Genomic DNA, 25,937 nt, shown 5'->3' on the forward strand with positions numbered 1-25,937 from the left:
TTAATTATGCCTCAATAAATCTATAAAAAAGAGGGAGAAAGAGAGAGACAGAGAGAATCCAAAATAAAAGTGGCTAAAAAAAAAAAAAGAGAGAGAATGAGGTGCCAAAAATGAATTGAAAACTGTGGGGCTGGCATGTTTATAAAGAGGGATGGTGGGGGGGTGTCTCATTATAGAGCATATGCCGATATATACCCTGTTTTCAGTGGGGCACTCACTCCTGCCCTAGACTGTTAGACTATGCCTAATACTGTTAGACTATGCCTAATATCTCTAAGTTGAGTGCCCTTTCTAGTTAAATTTCTCTAGAATAAGGTTGGCAAACTTTCTATAAACAACCAGATAGTAACTAGTGTAAGGCCACACTGTCTTTGTCATGACTATTCAACTCTGCCACTGTAGCATGAAAGCAGCCATAGACAATATGTAAATGAGAGAGTATGGCTGTGTTCCAATAACTTTATTTACAAAAACAGGCAGAAGGCCAGATCTGGCCCAGGTGGAGGCCACAGTTTACCAAGCTATGCTCTAGAGACTCATATTAGTCTTTCCCTCTTTGAAGAACTAATCAATTTCTCTTCAGAAGGATATCCTAAAGTAATAGCTAAAAACACTTTATACCTAAAGAAGATAATTGAGCAAGTAAAAATTAAGGGAAGTTGTGAAAAGGGATACTAGAAATTTTAAAAGAGTTATATATAATTTTATCCCCTATTACCAGCAGATAAGGCTTAGACGCAGTATTTCTAATAACCTACAAACACGGTTTCACCTGATGAACTCACAGAATAGGATAAACAGAAATCAGTTTTTACAACAGATGTTTATAAACAACTCTCTTACTTTCCCCTACCTCTCTTACTTGGGGGTTTTAAATGTGAACAACAGTCTGAGAGACTTCACCCCAGATTTAAAAAAAAAAAAGTCAAACATTCCACGGAAAAGGTGAACTGTCAAATGATGTATGTTTAAAAAAAAGGAAGCCTGCTATCTCATTCTTAATTAAAAGGCAGTGGTAGATCAATTCAAAATCTTATATGAATTTATCTCAAATTCATGACAAACTTCTAGAATCTCTAATAAATGAGATCACACATTCAGAAAATGAGATCACACACTCAGAAAAACAAATTTCAAATTCTTTTGATTAACATATTCCCCAATTTCACCAAATTCTTTTCCTTCAGGCAATGGAACTTTTCAGGATCAGCTGATCTGTGTTTCTTGACTCCATAGGAAAAAAGTTGTTAATTTTTCCCCTAATTAGTTTATTAGATGACAGAAGCACTAGATAACATCAGAGCAGTAATAATCATTCACTGGTCAGGAGGAGAATTAAGTTCAGAACTGATCTCTATCTTTTGTATCCTTCTTGGTCAAAATGATACAATTTGTTTTAGCAAAAGAGGGAGAGATTTTTTAAAAGGTGATGGTGGTAGGAGTGTGAGAAAAGTTAACAAATTAGAAACATTTGTTGAAGATCTCTAGGGCCCCATTGTTCAAAGCAAAGAAGTGTTTGGTGCTTAACCACAGAAACTAATAGTTCATCATTTTCAGACAGAGCTAGACTGAGAGAGGTTAGCCAAACCCTACCGTTTCACATAAATACTTGCTTCCTGAACTTGGAGTAAATCAACTTTGGGTAACATATCCTCTATCTGAAAAGATAATTTTTCAGCAGCCTTTCATCCAACCATCTACCATAAGAAGATACTAGTTAGGCTGGGTGTGGTGACTCACGTCTATAATCCCAGCTTTTTGGGAGGCCTAGGCAGGAGGATCTCTTGAGGTCAGGAGTTCGAGACCAACCTAGGCAACACAGCAAGACCCTGCCTCTACAAAAAATTTAAAAATTAGCCAGGCGTGGTGTGTAGCTTTAGCTGTAGTTTTAGCTACTCAAGAGACTGAAGCGGGAGGATCACTTGAGACCAGAAGTTTAAGGTTACAGTGAGCTATGATCTTGCCATTGCCCTTCAACCTGGGTGGCAGAGTAAGATCCTATGTCTATTAAACAAAAAAAAGTAAGATACTAGTGAAAGAGTAAACATCTTTTTCTTGTCTGGCTCTTTCATCCTAATCTGCTGGGAAAAAAGAAGTGTAATGTGTTCATGAAACATGTTCAACATTTTAAAAAACGGAAATCTGAAAACAGCATTTGTGTTCTGCTACTCTGGCTTGCCCAGATGATAAGGGTGTAAAGGTATTGTTAACCAATGGACATCACTCTGCTTTGTTTCAAAAGGCATGGAATACTGATATTAACAACAATGATGATAATGATAAGTTTATGGAAAAACAATTTTAAAATACCAAAAAATTTAAAAATAATTTGTAATTCACATTTGAAATAAATTACATTATTTTCTACTTCTAATAATGTATTGCTTTAGCCAACTAGAGTGGCAAAGGGAGACTTTTCTAAAATAATCCACAAAGGCAGTAACAAGCACTAATGATATATTATAACTTCATAGTATTTCAGGACACACACATCTTCAGATGTACACTATCTTTAATTTACATTAGTAAAGTGTTATAGAGACAGACATTGTTGACTGCTGACGCCTTTTTCAACATCCATTATTCTTCATCCCTTCTGCTTCCTTACTAACGAAAAACAATTTGTTTGGGTATCTAGCCTCCAAATGCTTGAGAGGAGAATCTCCCACTTCCAGGACATAAACCAGTCTTGGGTACTCACTCTTTCTGCCAGGAACTAGGCATTGGCATATGACAGAACTGTGGTCAATGAGATGCACAGTCTGTTGAGGGGCTTCTAATTAAAGTTTCCCTTGTTGTTAAGAAGGGATACTTAAAAAAATGGTCCTTTTTTTGCCCCAGGATATTGGTGTGTGAAATGTAAAGCTTGGAGCTGCAGCAGCCATCCTGTGACGATAAGCAGTGCTTGCTGACACACTGAGGGTAGCAGAGCAGCAAGATGACCAGAACATGGGTCCTGGTGATGTGTTGAGCCTCTGAACTGAGCAACTCTAGCAACTTCTTCATGAATTAATATATCCACTTATTGTTTTAGCCATTTTAAGTTGGGCCTTCTGTTACATATAGTTAAAAGCATCTGAACTGATACAATTATAATGTCTATTACAGATGAGGAAACCAGTTCAGAGAAATTCAATAGACACAAAGCCTGTCAGTGAACAGCACAGTGAAGACTAAAACTTACTCCTTTTCTTTAACAAATGCTTAAGCACCACTGTGTGTGAAACACCAGGTATATAAGCCTGTAGAGAACACAGTTCCAGGGACTCATAATCTAGAGAGGGCGACCGGCATGCAAACAATTAAAAGACATGTGGTGAGAACTACACAAGAGCCATAAAACAAGAGCTATTGGTTCATAAAAGAGAAAGCATTTGATTATGCTGTGAGATGTTAGGGTGGGTATATCCAGGAGATGACAAACTTTTACTCTTTAGTGATTTAAAATTTCAAAAGACAACTTCCTGTGAATCTGTAATTATTTCAAAATAAAAGTTTTCTTAAAACTTTAAAAGAAATAGACATAATTTCATAAACATAATGTTGAACAAAATAAGCTAGACAGAAAAGAATACACCCTATTTGATTTCACATATAGACCAAATTAATCTATGCTGTTAGAAGTTATGATGGTAGTTTCTCTGGGGAGGAGGTAGTGAACTGAAGGAAGCACAAAGGAGTTTTTGTGGTGATATTATTAATAATATTCTGATTATTGATATGGGTATTATTTACCTAAGTGTTTCAGTTTATTAAAATATATTTGAGCCATATGTGTATACATATAAATATACACATATATTGGATATGTAATTTTCTGTATTGATATATTTCAATAGTCTAAAAAAACTAATATATGTTCCTTACAAAGAATGAATTCAAATAGTAAAAGAGTATTATATAAAGTTAAAAGTGCCAACTTTCTTGGTCATTCCTCCTGAATGCCACTTCTTAGAGGTAAATTGCTGTGACCAGTTCTGTGCAAATAATTCTAGATGATCTAGACCTTTTCCCATGCATTGTCAAGTATAAATGACCATGAATACATAAACACAAATACAGTTTTTAGTATTTTAAATTAATATTGAATTATACTGTACATCTATTTTATAATTTGGTTTTTTCATTTTCCACTTATCTTTCCTTTCAGTTAAGTACTTCATTCTTTAACAGCTGTATACTATTCCATAATATGCATATATATAGCACATACTGTTCCATAATTTACATATATTACTTTCCAGTGCACCCTGATTTACTCATAGCTGTTTTCAAATTTTCTTTTGTGGCCATTCTTGCGTTACACTATCCTGTAAGTGGGCCTGATGATAGAAAGCCATAAGGTTGCCCTAAGTTTGCACTAAGCAAAGAAGATAGGAAAAAACATCCGAAAAAACAATAGAGCATAACAAGTATTTGACAAGTCCAGAGGAAAAGGTATGTGTGAGTTCAATGGAGAGCCAGGCACGTGTGGGAAAATGCAGTTTTCTGAGGTAAGTGATGTTGCAACACCACAGAAGAGACTGTTTCTAGATGTATCAGATTTCCAGACTGCTAGCCCCAGACTCATTACCAGTCAATACAACTTCACTTGGTAAAAATTTTCCCTTTCTGAAACTAAGATAAAGCTACTCTGAATTGGAAGAGAGTTAATAATGTTACTGACTATTCTTAAAACACTGACGGAGGAAACAATATGGAGAATATTTTCCCCCAAAAAAGGGAACTGAATTATTTAAATGGAAATCTTCTTTTATGGTGAAGCCCTTTGTTATGGACATGCTTGGCCACCTTACTAGCTTCCTGAAAACATAATGAATTAATAACATTCAAAAACACTTGCTACTTATCTACCATTCTAGACTTGAGGTGTACAAATGTGAGCAAGACACAGTCCTTGCCTTTGAGGATCTTACAAATAATTACAACACAATGTGATGAGTACAAATAAGTACCATAATAAGTGCCAAATAAGTAGGCACAAGTACCATGAGTACACAGAAGAGAAGTGTCTCACTCTATGTGGAAGGTGGAAAGAAGTCAAGAAAAGCTTCTAGAGGACCTCGCTTAAACTGAGTCTTCAAAGGATAAGTAGGAATTAACCAGGAAAGAAAACTCCAGGAGTAGAGAAGTGCCTGTGTGAAGGCATGGAGTCTTGAAAGAGCCCCGGGAGTAAAGGTGACATCAGGAGACTCATGGGGTATGTAGGACAGGAAAGAATGCAAGACAGGCAAGCAAGAATGAGTTGGTAAAAGTGTCATTGCTAATGAGCTTGAATGTCTCATTGGTAAAGATGACCAGTCACATGGAAATAACACTGTAAAATTTTCATTCTGTATCCTCCATGGGCCTAGTACCATGCCTTTCACCATAGTAAATTCTCAGTAAATGTATGAGGAATAAACACACGAGTCAGACTCTTCAAATGATAAAGAAGTTTGAAAAAAAACACAGATCCTAGAGAATACATATTCCCTAGAGAAAAGGGAATAAACTGAGGGGAATGGACTATTCAAAAGCACAAATTAAGTTACAGATATAATGGAGAGGTGGAGTAAGAATTACACTGGCTCTCAAAAAAGCATTTATTATACACACCACGTATCAGCCAAAACTTAGATTAATGTCTCCAAAGAGTCAAAGGGTCCATAAACATTTTGAAATATACATATATTCCAAGCAAAGACCAAGACAGATACCACAGGGCTTGAAAAAAATTACACAAACCTGGGCTTTCACTTGATTTTCATAGCTCAAAGCAACTGCTCTCAGCTAAGCAAGAGATGAGCCATGAAGAAAAATAAAATACAGTAGATTCCTGCAGCCCAGTGTTAAGACATATAACACCTGATGACAAGGGTTAAGAATTTCAAATTGAATTTTAAAAGTCATTCCATTTGCCAGCACCAAAAATAAATTAGGATAAATTCATAAGAAGACTGCTCTACCATACTAAGAAAACAAATTGCTGCATTTGGTACAAGTCAACTTGACTTCCTCTACCATACTCTGGGTAAAATATCCTATAATAACATGGCACATTATTAAAGCATAAGTTATTTCATCAAGCTTCTCTTTCTTAAACAGATAATCAAATCTTTGACCAGTTAGGTAAAACTACTGGCAAAAGAAAAAACTGTCTTCCATGAATATAGATAAAAAAGAGAGCAGATAATGCAGCATGGAACCAAAGTCACATCATACATATATGACCTCTCAATCTTCAGAACTTCCCTGTTCGTGGCCAGCATTTCTGAGCCTTATCTGCATCTCATCTTGGCTGAATATAAACCAACAAGATTACACCAGGAGAAACTTGAAATATTACATTTCCTACACTTGAAACAAAGGAGAAGGAGCTGATATCCTATGCACACAAGTGGCAGTAAACAACAATTGGACCAGTGATGTCACATAACTATGACACAGTAGAGATGCACTAGACTAAATCTTAGGGAATTCCTAAGCTTTGGAGAAAATGAAGTCAGGTTCCCATCATAATGAAAGGATCTCTAAGAAAACAATTCTAAATTCTAATGTGATGTGCCAAACACACTAGTTTGGTTGTGAATGAGGGAAGGTAACATTTTATGGTTACTGGTATTAGAGGCTGGAGATAGTCATGTATCAGGTTACCAATATTAGACCACAGGATCCAATTTACTTACTCAACTCCAAGGCAATGAGGCCTAAAGGCAAGGCAATTATTTTGTTTAATGTCCTATTTCAAAAAATATTTGATAAAAGTCTACAGAGTAATTTACTAAATAAAACTGCATGATGAGTACAGCAATCTGGATTCTAGTCTTGAATCTGATATTATTAATTATACAATCATGGCTAAGTAACAAAGTCCACATCTCAGTTTATGTCAGTTTATGTATTACAGTGATACACTCATGCCTAAGGGAAATGTGAAATGTTCTAAGCTCCTTAGAAAATTAAGGTGAGGTGAAAGTGTTACATATGAGATGAAGTTAACCAATATGACTAAAGCCAACAATTTCCATTTAAATAGAACTCACCTCTAAAAAAATTCAATGTACTCAATAGATACATGTTCATTGACTCATAAAGGCATTATCCAAACTTTCCATAAATAAATAAGAAAATAGACATATTAAATTATCTAATAACTAAAATCTATCAACAAGTCTGTCAGAGAGTTAAGAATAGAATCAAACTCCTGGTGCCCCCATGCCCACCCAATCTGTTGTTCAAGTCACCTACTTAACTTATGCTATTCTATGCATCACAAGCCTAACTAGTTATGGCAGGGACAGAAACTTCTCTCCCAAAGGCTTCAGAATCTCTTTTATTAAAATATGCTCAAATTTAAAATTAGGAATGGTTCCATAAATGGCAAATATTTATTAAACCCAGAAAAGTATTTCATCTAGTATTAGGTTGAAGCACTCCGTAAGGAAAAGAGACTGTAATTTTTAAACATAGAGTCAGAGGAGCAAATTTGTGGGAAAGATTGAAGACTACAAAAGAGCCTCTTTCTCTCTCTCTAAAAAGGAGTAAGAAAAATAGGGGAGGGTGTGAAATAACAAAATCTAAAACCAGAAGGTAATTCTATGGCATACTATAAAAGATTTGTACCATGGACAAATGGCAAATTCTATGAAAAATATACCTCCTGATAGGCATCAAATACATATTAATCCATCTTCCAAATTAGCAAAGTGCTTTTTTCTCCCCATAGTTATCTCTTGGGGAAAATTAGGTACTGTCATATATGCTGTTATATTAGTATGATAAAGCCTTTTCTGGAGGTTATTTGGAAATACATAGTAAAAGTTTTTTTTGTTTTTTTTTTTAATGTAGTAACAGTTTTTTTATACCTTTAGACCAAGTGTGGTAGATGAATTATTGTTTTTAATTCTTCATAACCCTTCTGTCTTAAAATTATACATCCATACCCTTTGTCATATATTTAATACTTTGCAAGGCTTGGCCACATGACTTATTTTGGCTAATGAGATGTTAACAGAACTGATGCCAGCAGAGTCTTAAAATGTATTTTAGTAGTTTGGCCTGCTTCTTATGCTCTGGTGATAAACCATGAAATGAGTATGTCCCAGGTAGCTGCTATCCATTCATGCAAGGCCTCTAACACATTTAGAGTAGACCTAACTAAACCTGAAACTGGAAGACAAGGTCAGACAACGTACAAACTGAAGCAGAGGTGCCCGGCCAAGTACAGCCTGTATCAGGAGAACCCCTGATGACCTATAGACCCAGTGTGAAAATAAACATTTATTGAAAGCCACTCAATAAAACACCGGTTTGTTACACAGAATTGTTATGGCAATAACTGACCAATATCCTGTCTTCTCATACCTCGGAATTTATCCTAAGGCAACCAGAAAAAAACACACATTCACATAGTAGGGTATATATCATAGTAATATTAATAAGAGCAAAAAAATTGGAAATATTCTATCATCAAATATTAGAGGAATAGCTTGTAAAAATTATGATATAGCCAGACAAATAATTGAAGCTGTTCAAAATCATGTTCTCAAAGAACACTCAAAAATGTATGAAGATTTTCATAATGTTAAATTTAAAAAGCATAAATAGCAAGATACACTGTTCTATAGAAAAAAATTACTGTATAAGCAGAGAAAAAGATCAGATAGATAAAATAATTCACTTAAGAAATATAAGTGTGTCTTCTAAGCTAATACTATTCTATGTTAAATATTATACTAAATATTATAATGGGAATAAAGAAGTGACTAAAACAAACTCAGGTTCCCTGTCTTCTTGAAGCTAACAATTTAATAAGATACAGATTTAAAAAATAGTAATCATATAGATAGATATACAATTAGAAACTGTAAAATGCTAATATAGTAGAAACTGCTAATTATCCCCAGTATTTATTTCCCACTTCAGAGTGATGGTTCCTGAACTCAATTTGGCCATGACCGCTGGCAATAAACTACATTTTCCAGCCTTCCTTGCTCCTAGTTGGGGCCATGTGACTAAGTTTAGGCCAATGGGATCTAACTGGAAGTGGTGCATGCAACTTCCAGCAAACATCCTTAAAAATACAAGGCTTGCTCTTTGTTGCTTTTCCCCTTTCTTAGCAGATGGAGCAGCTATTTTGGACTATGATGTAGAAACTTCATGCTGAGAATGGCAGAACAGTAGAATAGGAGGAACCTGGGTTCCCTGACACTGTAGAACCACTCTCAGCAGCCCTAGTCCAGCTAGAGAGCTTTTAGATGAGAGAGGAAAAACAACGGTATAATATTTTGTTTATGCCATTTTCATTTTGGATTTTCAGTCATTCACAGCTGAACCTAATCCTAAATGGCATAACTATGAAGGAAAAATGAAGGGTTCAATGACAGATTATAACAGAAATAGTTGATTTTCATTAGAGGAAGGGGTTTCAGGGATAGCTCCTCTGAGGAAGTAACATTTAGGCTGTGATTTGAAACCTCACCAGGAGGGCACCAGGTAAAGGGAGGCAGGTGGCAAACTGTTCAGGCAAGGGACACCAAAGATGCAACTATGATGGCTTCACCCTGAATCACCACAGAAATAAGAAACGAACTTTGGGATGTTAAGATTGCCTCTACAAGGAATTGGAATGAAAGCAGAATACTATAGCAACTATTGCTTTGGCTCCAATATCAGAACATCTCTATTCTGATAAGAAAAAGACAACCTATGTCCATCAAAAAATAAGGGCAGGGGTTTCAGAATGAGAATGAACCGTGTTAAAGAAATTAACAGTTGTTTCCACACTTCATTCAGCATTACTAGTGTTTAAAATAGTTGGATTCTTGATTAGAGTGGTTCATATACCATGAGGAGAATGTCATTAGATTTTTCAAACACTGACTGTCCCTGGAACAGATAAGAGCTTAGTGTTAAAAAAAAAAATTTGTTTTAATAATGTTTCTTGTTTATTTCTGATTCTAAAAGGGAAATATTGTGGAGAATTTTAAAAATAAAAGTATTAAAAAAAACCACCTGTAAAGTCACCACCTTCCAACATTTTATACTGACACTGTTTTTATATACATTCACATGCCCACATACATACATACAACAAATACAAAAATGGAATTGTAATGCATATAAAGTTTTGTGTACTTTTTCACTTATTTTGTCATGAACACATTTCTATGTCATTAAAATACTTTCTGAAGCCATAATTTTAATGGCTACATAACACGACATTTATTTAGTCAATCAAGTCTGGGGATTTTCTAAATTAAAACAGTCAACCACAAATTGAAGCCCCATAGGTTAAGAAGCTGACTTCAAAATTGCCAGAGACTTTCTCTGCAAAAATCTCAAGTTACAGTTTAAAAGCACTAGAGCCTTCCAACCAAAACTTCAATGAAATTCACTGAATTTTAGCCATGAAGGATGTTTACTGAAGACCATATTCTCCCAAATAGAGCACACCATTAACACAGTTTTAAGAAAGAAACTGAATAAGTATCAAAGATTGAAGCGGCAACAATGAATAAGAACTAGCAAGTACCTACTGCAAGAATTAGTGACTATCTACAGTTTTTTGTTTGTTTGTTTGTTTGTTTGTTTGTTTCAGACAGAGTCTCACTCTGTTGCCCGGGCTAGAATGCCATGGCGTCAGGCTAGCTCACGGCAACCTCAAACTCCTGGGCTTAAGTAATCCTTCTGTCTCAGCCTTCCAAGTAGCTGGGACTACAGGCATGCACCACCATGCCTGGCTAATTTTTCTATATATATATTTTTAGCTATCCATATAATTTTTTTTCTATTTTTAGTAGAGACAGGGTCCTGCTCTTGCTCGGGCTGGTCTTGAACTCCTGAGCTCAAACGATCTTCCCACCTCGGTCTCCCAGAGTGCTAGGATTACAGGCGTGAGCCACCGTGCCCAGCCTACAATTTTTTAAATAAAGCAAAATAAGAGAATGTATGCATCCATTCCTTGTATAATTAAGTTTTAAAATGGATACAGAAAAACTGATTATAGAAAAATGAACATAAAAGAATGAAAGCAAATACGACAAAGGGTTAATAGTTATTAAGTCTAGAATATGACATTATTCTTCAAACTTTTCTGTATTTTAAATTTTCTAACAAAATATTAATGTTAAAATATTGGTCATGCTAATTCATATTTTCATTATTAAAGTGGAAGGAAATTAATAAGTAAAATAAAACTATTTTAAACTAAATAGCAATGTTTTATGTTGGAAATAAGTTTGAGGAGGGATCAGCTTTTGGACTTTATAGCTGTGCTTCCTTTAAGTACTATCCTACCTAAAAATGATATTTTTCTGTTTCATCAAAAAGGTTATTTTAATGGTTAACCAAATATAAAAACCAGAAGATTGCATTTCAGTTTCTGACTCTTCTTTACTTTATATGCCTAAAGTTTTCCCAATGCCAGACATTTTTCTAAAATTCCAGTTTCTAAAATCCATACTTAGTTCAGATGACAATTAGAATTTGCCACTCCGTGAAATGCCTTACTGAACATAGATAGTTGCAATTTCCTATTAAGTAAGGTCCCTGGCATAAAAAAAAATAAAGAATAAAAAGTTACAGAATAAACCAAATCTTTATATTAGTTCTCACAAACACAAATTTCAAATAAACGTAAATTTTTAAAATTGCCCCACTTTCCCCAAATGTAGCCTTAGGTTGTTTTAACTTTGCAACAGCTTCCCCCTCACCCCGCTACTCCAGTAATCAGTTCTCACCTTTCCCTGCTGGAACACAAGAATTTTTCAGCAAAAGTGACTCATTCATTGGCATCTTGTCAAACTAACCCTGAAACTATAAGGAGGCTCAGCGCTAACAGAATTCTAAAGCTAGAACACTTTCTCTAACATGCGTCATTTTGACTTTAGAGAACTGAATCACATTTCAGAGCCAAATACATACTAACCAACTCTGTTTATATTTTTCCTTACAAATTGTTCTCCACCATCCCACCTCCTCCCAATTTTAGTTTGGCAGTTCCCTAATCTAAAATACCTCCTGTCTGTGGAGAAGACAAGATGGGGAAGCATAAGAATAGGAGGGAGGAGTAAAAAGCAGTTGTTCACGCAGCTTGTAAGAAGATGCTATTCTGAAACATTAACAACTCCGTATCTATTCCACAGAGTTCTTGAGGTTTATTTCTCCCTTCAGTTAAATGAAAACACAATACAAACACAATAAAAATTCTCCAGGAATAAATTACTCTCACTACTATTATTTCACTAAATAAAAGTTAAAAAAAATAAAAATCAGTTATTGACAACTATTTAGTCAAAAATCTTCAATAAGATGTCACTAGCATGAACTATCAACTACAAATCACCTTATTCTTTTGGTTCATACATTCACCTACTCCAAGACAGAAAACTGTGCTTTTTAACCAGAGGGAGAGTGGTGGGGAAAGAATAAGAAAACAAATACTTTATCAGATTACCATAGGCATTTACTAATAGCTCTATCAACTGTCACACTCCACCTGGTGGCAGGAGCTGCCTGAATTGGTAAAGTGGAGGTCATTGTACAAAAAATTCCAAAGAACATTTTTCAGATGGCCTTGGAAAAAAGCAAGATGCTCTTTTCTTGCCCTATACAGCGTAAGTCTAACAAGTTTTTACCAAAGTGTGTTCACATAACAGTTGGTCAATATTTAGTAGAGATTAACATAAAAGTATGATGATACGTAGAATGAGAGACCTACGTTTAAGGCAATCTACTTACAACTATTCTCCCTACAAAGATTAGATGTCAGCTCAAGCCTTTAAGACAGGTAACAAGGTATAAACAGCAGCTACAAGATCCTCTATCACATACTCCCACTAACTTTCTTTACCCTTTTCCCCTATGGGTAAACTATAGAGTTTAATTAACACAGTCAACAGCAGCGTGCCACATTGCTTTTAGATATTTGCCAGTAACATATACCCATGGGATGCTCCAGAGACTGATTTCAACCAAAAATAAAAATAGATAAACAGAGCTCAAGCAAAATTAAAACTGAGTCTGGCTGCCCACACTTATTTTCACACATGAGGAAAAATAGCAGTTCTCTTAGAAGCCTCGAGCAGACATATCTTTAGAACACAATGTTAAAAATACGCCCCCCCCACCCTTTTCCCCTACCTGTTTCTCACTCAAAGCTGTGATTTTGGCTTGGAGTTCATGAAGCTGTTTCTTTAAGTCAGCATTCTGATTGGAAAGAAAAAATATCTGTGAGAAAGATATTTCATTTGTTAACAGAATAGTAGCAAGAGGACTATGTATACTGTATTACAAATGACGAAGCAACCATAAGCATTTAGCCAATCAAATTTGTCATGCATTAAATTGTAGTCATGATACCACCACCTAATGCATAGATTCTAAATGCAAGCTTCTAGCACTAAAACAGGGGTAGCTTCTTTGCAATTGTTTTAAATTACAAGAAGTTCTATATTTTAGCATCTTGTACTATAATAGTACCTGTCTACTAAAATATTGTTATTCTTTATAGAAAGTATCAGTTGACAGAAAACCTAGAGCCGCACTAATCAGACAAAGGCAGGAAAATGGAGGTTATAACTACACATACACTGCATGCTTAGTGGCATTATCAACAAAGATTAAGAGGTTTTTCTCCACTTGCCCTCTCCCTTATTTAGCAAAGTACATTTGTTATTTTAGCCTAGATCTGAAAAGCTGTCAGTACTGCAACTGCCTTAACGCTACATCATTCAAATTAACACACTGACTACCAGGGCATTTTCTCAGTTCTAAAATTCTAGGAATCAAAAAAAGAATACTATTTTAGATGACATACACTAAGCATGCTTGCCTTTTACTCAAGTGGGCAAAAAAATTCCAAAATTAAAATTTTCGAAAGTTTAATGTAGCAGGACAGCCTACCAGTAGACTGAATGCCACCGCAATGAGACTGCTTTTATTGATTGTCTCACATATAGTTCTTTCAATTTACCCTGCCTGGTCTTCTGTCAGGGTTGGGGCACACATCCTCCCCCTCTATTGAGTTTTATGTCTATTCCATTTGGAATTTCTTTCTTTCTTTCTTTCTTTCTTTCTTTTTTTTGAGACAGTTTCGCTCTATTGCCTGGGCTAGAGTGCTGTGGCATCAGCCTAGCTCACAGCAACCTCAAACTCCTGGGCTCAAGTGATCCTCCTGCCTCAGCCTCCTGAGTAGCTGAGACTACAGGTGTGTACCACCATGTCCAGCTATTTTTTCTATTTTTAGTAACCCAGCTAATTTTTTCTATTTTTAGTAGAGACGGACGGGGTCTTGTTCCTGCTCAGACTGGTCTCGAACTCCTGACCTCAAGTGATTCTCCTGCCCTAGCCTCCCAGAGTGCTAGGATTACAGGCGTGAGCCACCACGCGGGCCATTTGGAATTTCTTATAAGTGTATTTGATATACGACTTCTCTAATGAGATCACCCACAATGCTGTCCAACAACTTACTGCCCCCTCAGATTCCTCAGGTTAAGGTTGTTCTGTTACATGATCACCAGCTTTAACAGAAATGCTAGTTTCTAATAATATTTCACAGTTGTTGATAATGTAGGTTACCACTTTAAATACGGTATTTATTAATATGATATCTATTAATCTAAGGTCTACCCCCTCTTGGTTCTCTAAATCCAATTTAAACTGTGAATATACACAAAAATCAAAAAGAAATTTTTCACACAAGTTAGACTGTCCAACAGGAAAAAGTGTGGGCTACCAATGCCAATTCTCAGAATCAATGGATTATATTAAAGCACAACAGAGTTAGACCACTGAGTCCTACATTTGTAGAGATGAATATTATTTCCCACTTTCAAAAATCAAAGTGCCTCAGTACCATTGTTCAATAAAAAAATTTATTTTACTTTACAATGAAGCATGTATGGTATGTTTAACACCCCAGATATATATAGATGAATCTGATAAATACACTCTGTACTTATGACCCACTGTTTAATGGTTGCAAAAGAGATGCTACCTGAATAATACAGATGATCATAAGAAGACAAGATAACTTTTTAGGAAGATTTCTCTGGGAATAGAGAATAAAATGCCTAAGTCCAAAACTCCTATGAGAATTTAAAGAAAAGGTAACATTTTTTGGATTATTAAAGCACTTTTTAAACCCTCTTTAAGAGCCCTTTGGAAAATGAAATTTTCTAAAATGCTTGAAAAAATTATTTTAAAATTCTTACTCTGAAATTCAGTACTATTCAAATGTTCTATATTATTAACTCCAAGTAAATAAAAATGGTTTGGGGCCACTTTCAATAATTTTGAGACTACAGGAAAGCCTCACAAACTCTGATTTAGAATATGTGAGTTTATGGAAATGAAATTTAAGCTATATGAAGAGTATTAACTCTCAATTTTTTCCTAAAATACTCAAAGCAATAAACATAAAAGTAAAAATAAAAATGAAATGATAGCTATATTATAATACAATGTATATAACAGAATTCTATTACATGATAGAATATAATACAATATAATAGATTTTTCTTAACCTTAAAACATGAAGACCAATATGCTAAAAATAATTGCTATTAGGAATGAAATAGTTCTTTAAACTTAAGGATCATCTACATTTCAGTATATTATGGCCATTTTAATTTATTTTTTAATTTAAAAATTAAATGAATAACAATAGTACTTTACCTGTGGATCCTGCTTCATTTGAGCAACCAGTTTCTGGTAATAAAGAGAGAAAAAGAGCCATCAGTCTTACATATTAACGCCTACAGCTAATCAGGTTTGGCCCAAAAAATCTAGGATTTCAAGTCAACACAAAAAAATGAGCAACAATACAATCAGAACAGACCGCTTCTGTGATCCATGTAAACGCCTAATGATGCACTTTTCTTAATAGAAAAAAAAAAATCAAATTACCACTTTATACTGAAATTAAAAAGTGCCTGATTTTTAAATCTGGACACAGGGATAGGGGACAGCAGCTTTGAAAGGCAATTTAAACAAGCAGGATGCTCCAAAAGCCAAACATCACTTTAAAATGTTATTGTCTAGAGTCCCAAATAAGGCCTGGAAAGAAGCTGATCCCACACAAAACCGGCCTGTTTGTACACAGCAAAGTACAGATTTGGCAGGTCTGTTGGTTTGGTTCTTACCACAGAAGGAGCCTAGTGTGAGATGTGACTTTGCCACTGTCTTCTCTCAAGGAAAGAGGGGTGCAGAGGATGATATATTCTGTGGAGCAGTGATGCTCAGCATTTAAGAACAAAGAAGTGGAGGAACAACAATGCAAACCTCTACCTACCTGGGTTCCTCTGGGAAAGAGTGTGCTTCCTACCCCAATACTGAATGAGAAACCAGAAGCCCAAACAAATGAAAAACAGAGAAAAATGAATGCCATTTCACCTAACCCAACTTCTAAAAACATCACTGCCCAAAGGTAACAATAACCATGGACAGAAGAATTCCAAGGATAAAGGAATATCAGAAGGCTTATTCCTATAAGCATCTCGGAATAAGCTTTTTCCCAAGTGAATTTTTCATATAATGGAAAAATTTGTCACTCTCTTCGAATGACAAGGCATTTTTAAATTGTTTAGTTATAAAATAAAATCTTTCTAAAATACATACTTATCTACCTTCTTAAACAGAAAAAAGTCAATCTTTTATTAATACTTGGAGGTATTCTATCAATTAATATACTATAAACAATGCAATAAAGTCCTTACAATAAAAGGCTACAAACTGCCACGTTTTAGAGTTCTTATATCTGCATTTTTTTCAGTCTACTCCTTAATGCCAAGCAGTCAGCTAGCAAATTTTGCTATTATTCTAACACTGCTGAACCTTAACTCAAATGTGATGCTTCAGATCTGTGTGATCTACTCACTGGACTAATTTTAAGATGAGTGAATAGGTTGTAGTAACCTAAGAAATCTCCCTTGAATAAAATGTATAATCTTTGGTGAATCACTTCTGAAATTTATTCTCACTGGTCAAAAGCCTTTCTTTCTGGTGCTAAGATACACTCTGGATAACTGAAGGTGCCAATCATGTGACCTTCAAATACGCAAGGTATATGTTACTATATTCTACTTCATATTTGACAGTAGTAACTCTTCTATATCCTAGTTTTAATCTACAAAATAGTAATAATACACATTCCAAGATTCAAGGGAATTGAAACACAAGGTTTTACACATATACATTTTTACACTAACGCACTAGCCACAATCTTCAATGAAAAAAATCTCTTGATTTTTCTTTCTGATTTTGTTACCAGAGTTGGCCACTATACTAATGTTATCTTTATGAAGCTTAAATATGTTTTTTCCCATGACAATGCAAGTTAAAAATTGACTGATAACCACCACACTAAGTCTCTACTTCTAGAGGAAGTAAATAAACCAACTTTTGTATCTATAAGCAGTTAAACTACATTTTAAATAATCAGGGATAGGACAGGACAACCTGGGCAACTTACTAGACCATCTAGATCCCTTGTGACTTTAAACTAACATTATGTTAACAAAGTTAAGTTACTTTCTATTGCAAGAATGCAGCAATTTTTCATGAGGATATACTTTATGCAAAGGGTAAGCAAACGACAGCCCACAGGCCAAATCTGGTCTACCACCTGCTGTTATAAATAAAGTTTTATGGAACAGAGTCATACTCGCTCATTTATATATTGTCTGAGGCTGTTTTGTTTAAATATGACTTACATCAAATCTACATAAGAACAATCAAAGAAGGGAGGAAAAAAAGGTGATTTTCCCCAAAAGATGAGATGTCCATCACAGGCCATATTATTTATTTATTGAACATCAACTATGTGTACATTGCCACTTTCTTAAACATATCCCCATTCATAAAAACAACATAAAGAACAAAAATATACTTCTATCACAGCAGTATCATTGTTTCGTAATGTATTTTCTATCCATTAAGCTCAATTCCAGCCCTAATTTTATTCCCTAACTGGAAATGCAACAAAGGGTGGCTTTTCTCGCAGTAATTCATCAAATGTTATGTTCTGGCTTTGGCCTCAGCCTAACCACCAGTGCCCCTACTTTGATGTCATTTCTGGCATCCCTGAACTTCTCATGATCAATGATCATGCAGGTTACCCCATATCCAATTAGAATAACATCAGTTTTATGGGCAAAGCATGTCATTTGGATTTACTATTAATAATTAAATTCTTTTCTAAAATATAGGAAAGTATTACATATAGAACTGGAGTTAAATATCTCAAATACTTTATATGTTGAAATATTATTCACTGACATATAAATAAATGTTTATTATTGTACAAACAAAATGTTGTGTAATAAAAGGATGACAATAAAAGCTATTAATTTTATGCTCAAAACAAATACACATGGAAATTGACAGTTAATATGAATATTAAGATAACATTTAGGATAACTTTAGGAAGAATACCATACCCCTCTTGAGTCAACAAATGTAATTTTTAAATTTTAATTAGATTTAAAAACAGAATAACAAAGATTGAATGTTTTCATAATTATAATGTTTATAAAAATGATATACTTAAATTCAAAATATGAAACAAAATTATATTTAAGAACTGTATTTAATTTAGAAATTAAATTCAATTTAGGTCATGAGTCTTTCAAGGAAGGCATATTTGAGATTTGCCCATTATCTTGTGAGGAGAAACTAAAAGCAGAATGCTAACTTTGCCATCTCAATATTTCTCAAGAGGATGAAAAACTCCAAAACTCACATACACCATAAAATTATCTTTGATTTACACAAAATTCATAGTGATTACTATACTCCCAAAATTCATTCTATGATGATGTCAGCATTGAACAAATTGTTAATTTAACTTTTGTCACTTGCCATTAAGTCAAATTGGGTATTTAAGATACTTCAATGTTAAAATACTTTCACCCAGGAAAAAGACTAGCTTTCTTTTGTAAATAAATTTTTATTCTTCTCAATTAGTACCAGAAGCAAGGCCAAAAATATAAATAAAATGTGTATAACTTATTATATACTAAAAGAAGCCCACCTATACGAGGCAAACTCTGGTGCTGAGCAAGAGTTTAACAAGATCCAAAGCAGCAGCAGGGATTTCTGAACATACAAAGATTGAATGTAAAAATATATATAAGTGCCTTTGAGCCTCTTAAGTTCTCCTTCACATTAATTCTGGGTAATGTGCAAATCTAGTAGTTATCAAAGGCTCAAGATACTCTCCCAACAATTTCATAAATTAATGTTACATTAGACTATTCAGATAAAACAAGGGAAACTATACTTAAGAACAAACACCTTCTAAAAGTTCCCTTCTCCTCTTCATTCCCATATCCTCAATTGTTATACATTCAAAAATAGTCAATTCATCAATATTTATCACTTTGAGTACCAAGGATTATATATATGCAATATACAAAAAACAGATATAAATAGTGATATTCTGTTTACACAATAAATGTTAATTATTTAAGAACAGCTTTTTGCCATGATTATAATTATATTTATTTTTATTATATAAATATATAGATTGTATTTAATATTTTAATATTATTTTATTGATATTATATAGAAACATTATATAACATAAATATATTTACAACATATTTTATTTAGATATACATATATATTCACATTTCTGGAGACAAGGTCTTGCTCTGTTGCCTGGGCTAGAGTGCAGTGGTGCCATCATAGCTCACAGCAACCTCAAACTCCTGCGCTCAAGTGATCCTCCTGCCTCAGCTTCTCAAGTAGCTGGGACTACAGGCATGCACCACCATGCCCAGCTAATTTTTGTTTTTTGTAGAGAAGGGGTCTCGCTATGTTGCCCAGGCTGGTCTTGAACTCCTGGCCTCAAGCGATCCTCCCTCCTTCGACTCCCAAAGTGCTGAGATTATAGGTGTGAGCCACCGTGCCCAACCTATAGTTATATACCTTAAATGTTTATTTAGTCTAGGTACCTGAGGTAAAATGTAAGAATAGTGAAATTTAAAATTTAAACATCTGTGAAGACAATCACATTTTCTTTACTAAAAATTGGGATGAAGGCATAAAGCTGAGTCATATGAGTAAAAACTTTAGTGCATATGGTAGTTGAATTAAACATGTCATTATTTAAAATATGCAAGTTAAATCACCTGAACAAAGTCCTTCAGATGAACCAAAAAACAGGAAAAAAAGGTTTTTTTTAACACCTTTGGTGTATGAAAAAAATATTTTCAGTTCTTTTCTCTGGAAAGGAAGTCAGAAATATTTTATTAAGGTATTTAAAAGTAGTATCTATAAATTTGCTGAATAGTGATAAAAAGAAAATGCATGACAACTGTGTCAATGATGATTAAAAACTATACTAAAAACCAGAGATGGTCCTGTTTACTAATCTTAGCCAGTACTTAATAGCATGATGTAGGAGAAGCCAATAATACAACATACCTGGTGAACCTGAATTTCCACTTTAAGAGCCTCCTGTAGAGTCTGCAACTCCATCCTCTACCTTCTCCACTTTCTCTGTCTGCTAATTCTATAGTTTCTTCAGCCTCTGTTTAAAATAACAAACTCCTCTTCTCACTGCAGCTGTAGAGATCATAAAATGTTTTGGATCATTATATTGGGAATAACGAAAATACTTATGTTAAATAAAATACGCTAGTCAAAATAATATTTGATTCTTTAACAAAGGGCCAGAAACTTCCCAAACAGATTTTCGCCAAAAACAATTCAGTACCAAAACTTTCTGGATTTTATTCTTTGAGCATTGCTCTACAGAACATTTCAAATAACTAAGAAATGAAAAACCTAAAAAAGGGTTCAATTTGGTTATGGAAACCTCTTAGCACCTACTACATGCTCAGCACCATGTTACACACTACATACTGAAGATACAGAGCTTAACAAGACCACTACTGCCCTAGGTGAGAGTCTTAACAGGAGAGACTATAACCATCTAGGACACACTGTCCTTAGAAGGAGACATATAACAACAGGGTCATACATTTTTAAACATTACACAGAGTGGACTGGAGAGTTCAGGGTCTCTCAGAGGTTAAAGAATGCCAGTGTACTTTCACTTGGATAGGCTCTTCCTCTATTTAAAAAACAAAGAAACTCACAATGGGGGAAACTCTGGTATAACTTGAACATTTTCATTTAACAAACCGATACTTACAAATACAATGCAATGCAACTCTGCTATCCACCAAGTTATGACAGGGATATTAAAAAAAAATGTACCTAGCGTGTGTAACATACAAGGTGGTCTACTAGAGAAACACCTTTCCAGCTTTATGATGAGTATCATCTTCTTTTCAAGTTTGCCAGTCATATCTTTGACTATACATATGTATAACTGCACATGGAGATGATGTCAAAAGTCGGAATTTGTGAACGTGAACGTGATACCCCACCTGACCTCCTATCCTCCTCCCCTCATCATTACTGCAATTTAGATTAAGTCAGTGGCTAATTTCTCCTATATTATTTTTTTCCTTTTTCCTTGAATGTGGCCTTAGACGTGATTTTGGGTACTCTACCAAAGCAAAAGTCTGTTTTTGCTTGAATAAATTTAAACTTTACTTCAAATTTCTTTTCTTCTTTGCACCTATAAAAGAGCAACTTTTCAGTATTCACACAAATTGAGGAAGAGAACAATCAGAAAGCTAGCAGAACCACTACTCCTTAAACCAATACAATGAGATCTATGATTTTCACAGTTTACAAAAATTATTTACTTATGGATAAAGTCCATATTCAATCTAAGTTTTCTGGAAGTCCTTTGAAAACTTTTTTCATAGAGTTATAATGGAATCATTAACATTAACTAGAGAATGTATTCTTATGAATATGAGTTTTCATTATATTTTCTTATTCTCACTAGGCATAAAACATCAGTAGAAATCTCTCCCTTCAGATTTATATATTATGTTATGTAATATCAAAATACTCTAACCTAAAAAAGAATAAATTCCAAAGTACAAAATTCCTTTAAGTTTGTATCTGTGGAGGCTACAAAAGGTTTACTGTACAATTATATTGTTAACTGAAAAATTTCATAAAGGCAGTATATTTAGGGAAGATAATTTGGGAAAGGAGACATATTTTTATGAACAAACCTCGGTATTTTAGCTACTTATTATCTTTTAGAAAGTTTAGAACTATAGTCAATCAATCAATCAATATCAGAATCATTAAGTTACTGACTTAAACCAAGATTTTTGATTCCTTATAATTTTTGTAAAATAAAAAATCACCTTCAAGTTGAAGAGGTATTTTCAAAAACAGAAAGGCTATATTCTGATAGTAACATATAACACCGTAGTTTAACTCAAATCACATACACTCCAGAAACAAACAGCAGATTAAAAACATGGAGAACTTAACAATATACGTGACAAAGGGTTAATATAGTTTATACAGTTAGAGCTCTTGCAAATTAATAACAAAAATCCATGAAGAAGCAATTTACAGAAGAAACATGAAAACATGAAATATGAAACATGAAAAATCTCCATCTTCAATAGAGATGTAGAAATGTAAATTTTAAGGAGATATGTTTTGTCTATCAAACTGAAGATGCTCTGTAAAAATAATAGTACTCAGAGCTATCTAGAATTTGTGTCAGGTGGCACTTCATAATTTGCTGATGGTTATCTCTGGGTGGTACCACTGAGAGTTATTTACTTTCTTCTTTATTTGTATTTTCAAACTTTTCCATAAAAAATATATACTTCTTTTTAAATAAGAAAAAATTAACCAAGGATTGATAGATAAAGCATCAGAAATTTTTTTTTTTGTTTTTTTTGAGACAGAGTCTCGATTTGTTGCCTGGGCTAGAGTGAGTGCCATGGCGTCAGCCTAGCTCACAGCAACCTCAAACTCCTGGGCCTAAGCGATCCTACTGCCTCAGCCTCCCGAGTAGCTGGGACTACAGGCATGCACCACCATGCCCGGCTAATTTTTTCTATATATAGTTTTAGTTGTCCAGATAATTTCTTTCTATTTTTAGTAGAGACGAGGTCTCGCTCTTGCTCAGGCTGGTCTCGAACTCCTGACCTCGAGCGATCCACCCGCCTCGGCCTCCCAGAGTGCTAGGATTACAGGCGTGAGCCACCGCGCCCGGCCCAAGCATCAGAAAATTTTATACTGATAAAACAAAATGTTCAGGAAAAGAAAAGGTAAAATCAGGGTTTAATCTGGAGATTCTTAAATGTCAAAGAGTGCCTCGCACGGTAAGAAGTCTGCAACTCCAGTTAATGAGGAGCTGATGGCTCTTACGTCCTCCATCAGACTGTTGTCTGCTTATTAGAGACACACAAAGGCATGATGATTTATTTGGCAAAGATTCTAAATGTCAATTACTCATTTTATTTCAAAATTAAACTGAAGGGTTAAAAAAAAGGTAGTGACTAGTTACAGAAAAACATGAAGGATTAGAGGATTCATTTCAAATTCTTTTTTTCAGAAAGATCTCTCTGGATAGTAATTTTAAAATATTCCTCTCTGCCTAAAGAAACTATATATATGTTTATTTATAGTTTATAAAAACAAGGGAAGCACATGTTGAATCCTTTTAAAAAACATTTTGGGGTCTCAGACAACTCATGCAGCCATCATGTGAACATTATTTGGGCAGTTTATAGCGTCAAAAGAAAGAATTATTTGCTAAATTTGTAAAAGATGATTTGTCATATTTTGATCAATCCTAATACGTCATAAACAACAAATCATTTGCTGCAAGGTGAATACAAATAGACTCACAAAACCATGCTAGACACACTTTATTCAGGCACAAGCTTTTCCCCACCCCACAGTTCTACATACCATCAGCAAAGGCACTTGCCTAGAGCAAAATACTATTACTAACATTTGCAACTTCAAAACTATACACACAAACCACTAGGATACCTAATGGCCTCTCACGTTCAAATAACAAAAAATAAAACATAAAACCAAACACACAAACCAAACAAAAATAATAACCAAATCCCACTAAAAAAAGCCACTGGGATATCTGGAAAGAACATTTACTATCCAAAAACACAAAAAACACTAATTACGTATACTGTGTGACTACTCTCATCCTCTGAGTTTGTTTGCTTGTAAATCAGGAAAATGGAAACAATATTACCTAGTTCATAAGATTGTTATGAGGTTTAAATAAGAAAAAGTTATATGAAAAGCCCTTTGTAAATTATAAAGTTTTACATATTATTCTTAACTCCTTTCTTAAAACAAACTTTTTAATAAAACTTCTCAACATAATATATTTCTAGAAGACTGCAGGCTTTTTTTCCTCAAATTCTCTAAGAAAGGAGCTTTTAACTATTTTTCTGGGCATAGGTCTGCTTGGAGATAAGTGACCTCCAGGTCTTTTATTATGATTCTAATAACTTATAGGAAAGCTATAACTGATTTCACTGCTAAGAAGTATTGTGGTCTGTTACTGAATTGACATAAACCTTTTTCCAATCAAAACTTGACTCATTAACCAACAGTTACTTTAAGACAAGCCAATGAGGCTGGGTGCAGGGGCTCACGCCTGTAATCCTAGCACTCTGGGAGGCCAAGGAGGATTCCTCAGGTCAGGAGTTTGAGATCAGCCTGAACAAGAGTGAGACCCTGTCTCTATAAAAAATCAAAAACTTAGCCAGGCATGGTGGCATTTGCCTGTAGTCTCAGCCACCCAGGAGGCTGAGGCAGGAGGATCACTTCAGCCCAGGAGTTTGAAGTTGCAGTGAGCTATAATGACACCACTGCACTCTAGCCAGGGTGACAAAGAGAATGTCTCGATAAAAAAAAAAAAAAAAATAGAAAAAGAATAAGTCAACAACAGTGTGTTCCTAAACTGTCCCTGATAATGGACAACTCCATGTTCTCTACACCATGCATTTATTTGGTGTACAATTCCTCTGCTTTTGATCTATATTCTCAGATACAAGTCTTTAAAGTAGGCTTAATTAATTTTTTAAAATAGGGAAAAAAGCAGAAAGTCTTGACGGATCTATGTATCTTCTTATCCCATGTCTAATATTCAAACATCAGGTTTCAATTTATACAAAATACTTGTTTCTTACTATGTATCTAACATGCAGAGAGATAAAATAGTATCTTTAATTATTAACTAATAGTGCTAAAAATTACCATGAATGCTAAAAATAATAAAATTCTTTTAATAGTATTTATTGAAAACTTTAACATTTATTAACATGAATCAATAAAAAAATGACATTAAAAAACAATATAATATTTTTCTTATCATTTAGCAAATTTACAACATATCTTGATTTATTTTCATTGTAGTATTTCTTTGGTAACACTCCACACAGGTCAACAGAAAATGTTACTGCACAAAGAGCTTGGCAATCCTGACTTTAGAGGCTACCCTTTGAATCTGGCAAGGTTACTATACTAAAATCCTGGCATGACAGCTGTTGACAAAAATCACCTTAGCTAGTTAAATGTTTCCAAACTATTAAATTAAATTTAATAATGTTGTTTCCTATCAAATGATGTTTCCTGTTAAATTAAAATTTCAAAATATATGTATATAATTAGATTTGTGATATCTGAATGTTTGAATGTGACTGAATATAAAATATTTATTTTTCCCTTCTCCGGTTGCTTTTTTCAGGGCAGGCAAGTCCTCATTTTTTAAAAAAGAAATACCTACACAGGTCAAACCACTGCAATATGAGGACTTTTGCAGTGTTCTGGGTCAGGCCAGAGCTTCCACACAGCATCCTCTGCTTATAGGTCTGCAGCAGTGTCCTGCATCCCACCCCTTCCTACCATCAGCATTTATCCCAGTGTATGGCTTCTACCTTGGCTTCCTGGGGCCCAGGCTGTCTGCACACACACACATTTATTTCCTATCTTTCTTTCCAAAAATCAAGCATGTCTACTAAAATTATCCCAACCATACCCAACAGAAATATTGAAGTAAATTTAAAAATTCACTGAAA

The 25,937-nt window shown here is 34.4% G+C and overlaps 1 protein-coding gene across 15 annotated transcripts in view; it reads right to left on the reverse strand.

Moving 5' to 3' along the window:
- The window catches only part of PHF21A (PHD finger protein 21A), a 180,840-nt gene that overhangs the window by 125,487 nt on the left and 29,416 nt on the right, over positions 1 to 25,937 (reverse strand). For all 15 annotated transcript variants that reach the window (XM_045557896.1, XM_045557906.1, XM_045557905.1 and 12 more), the window contains 3 exons: positions 20,413 to 20,553; positions 15,661 to 15,693; positions 13,126 to 13,191 (listed from right to left, as the gene is read on the reverse strand). In XM_045557896.1, the coding sequence (XP_045413852.1) occupies positions 13,126 to 13,191; positions 15,661 to 15,693; positions 20,413 to 20,466 (153 nt within the window). In that variant the 5' untranslated portion in view covers positions 20,467 to 20,553. The remainder of the gene's footprint in view (positions 1 to 13,125; positions 13,192 to 15,660; positions 15,694 to 20,412; positions 20,554 to 25,937) is intronic.

Source organism: Lemur catta, chromosome 7 (genome assembly GCF_020740605.2).
Source record: "Lemur catta isolate mLemCat1 chromosome 7, mLemCat1.pri, whole genome shotgun sequence".
NCBI classification, from domain to species: domain Eukaryota; kingdom Metazoa; phylum Chordata; class Mammalia; order Primates; family Lemuridae; genus Lemur; species Lemur catta.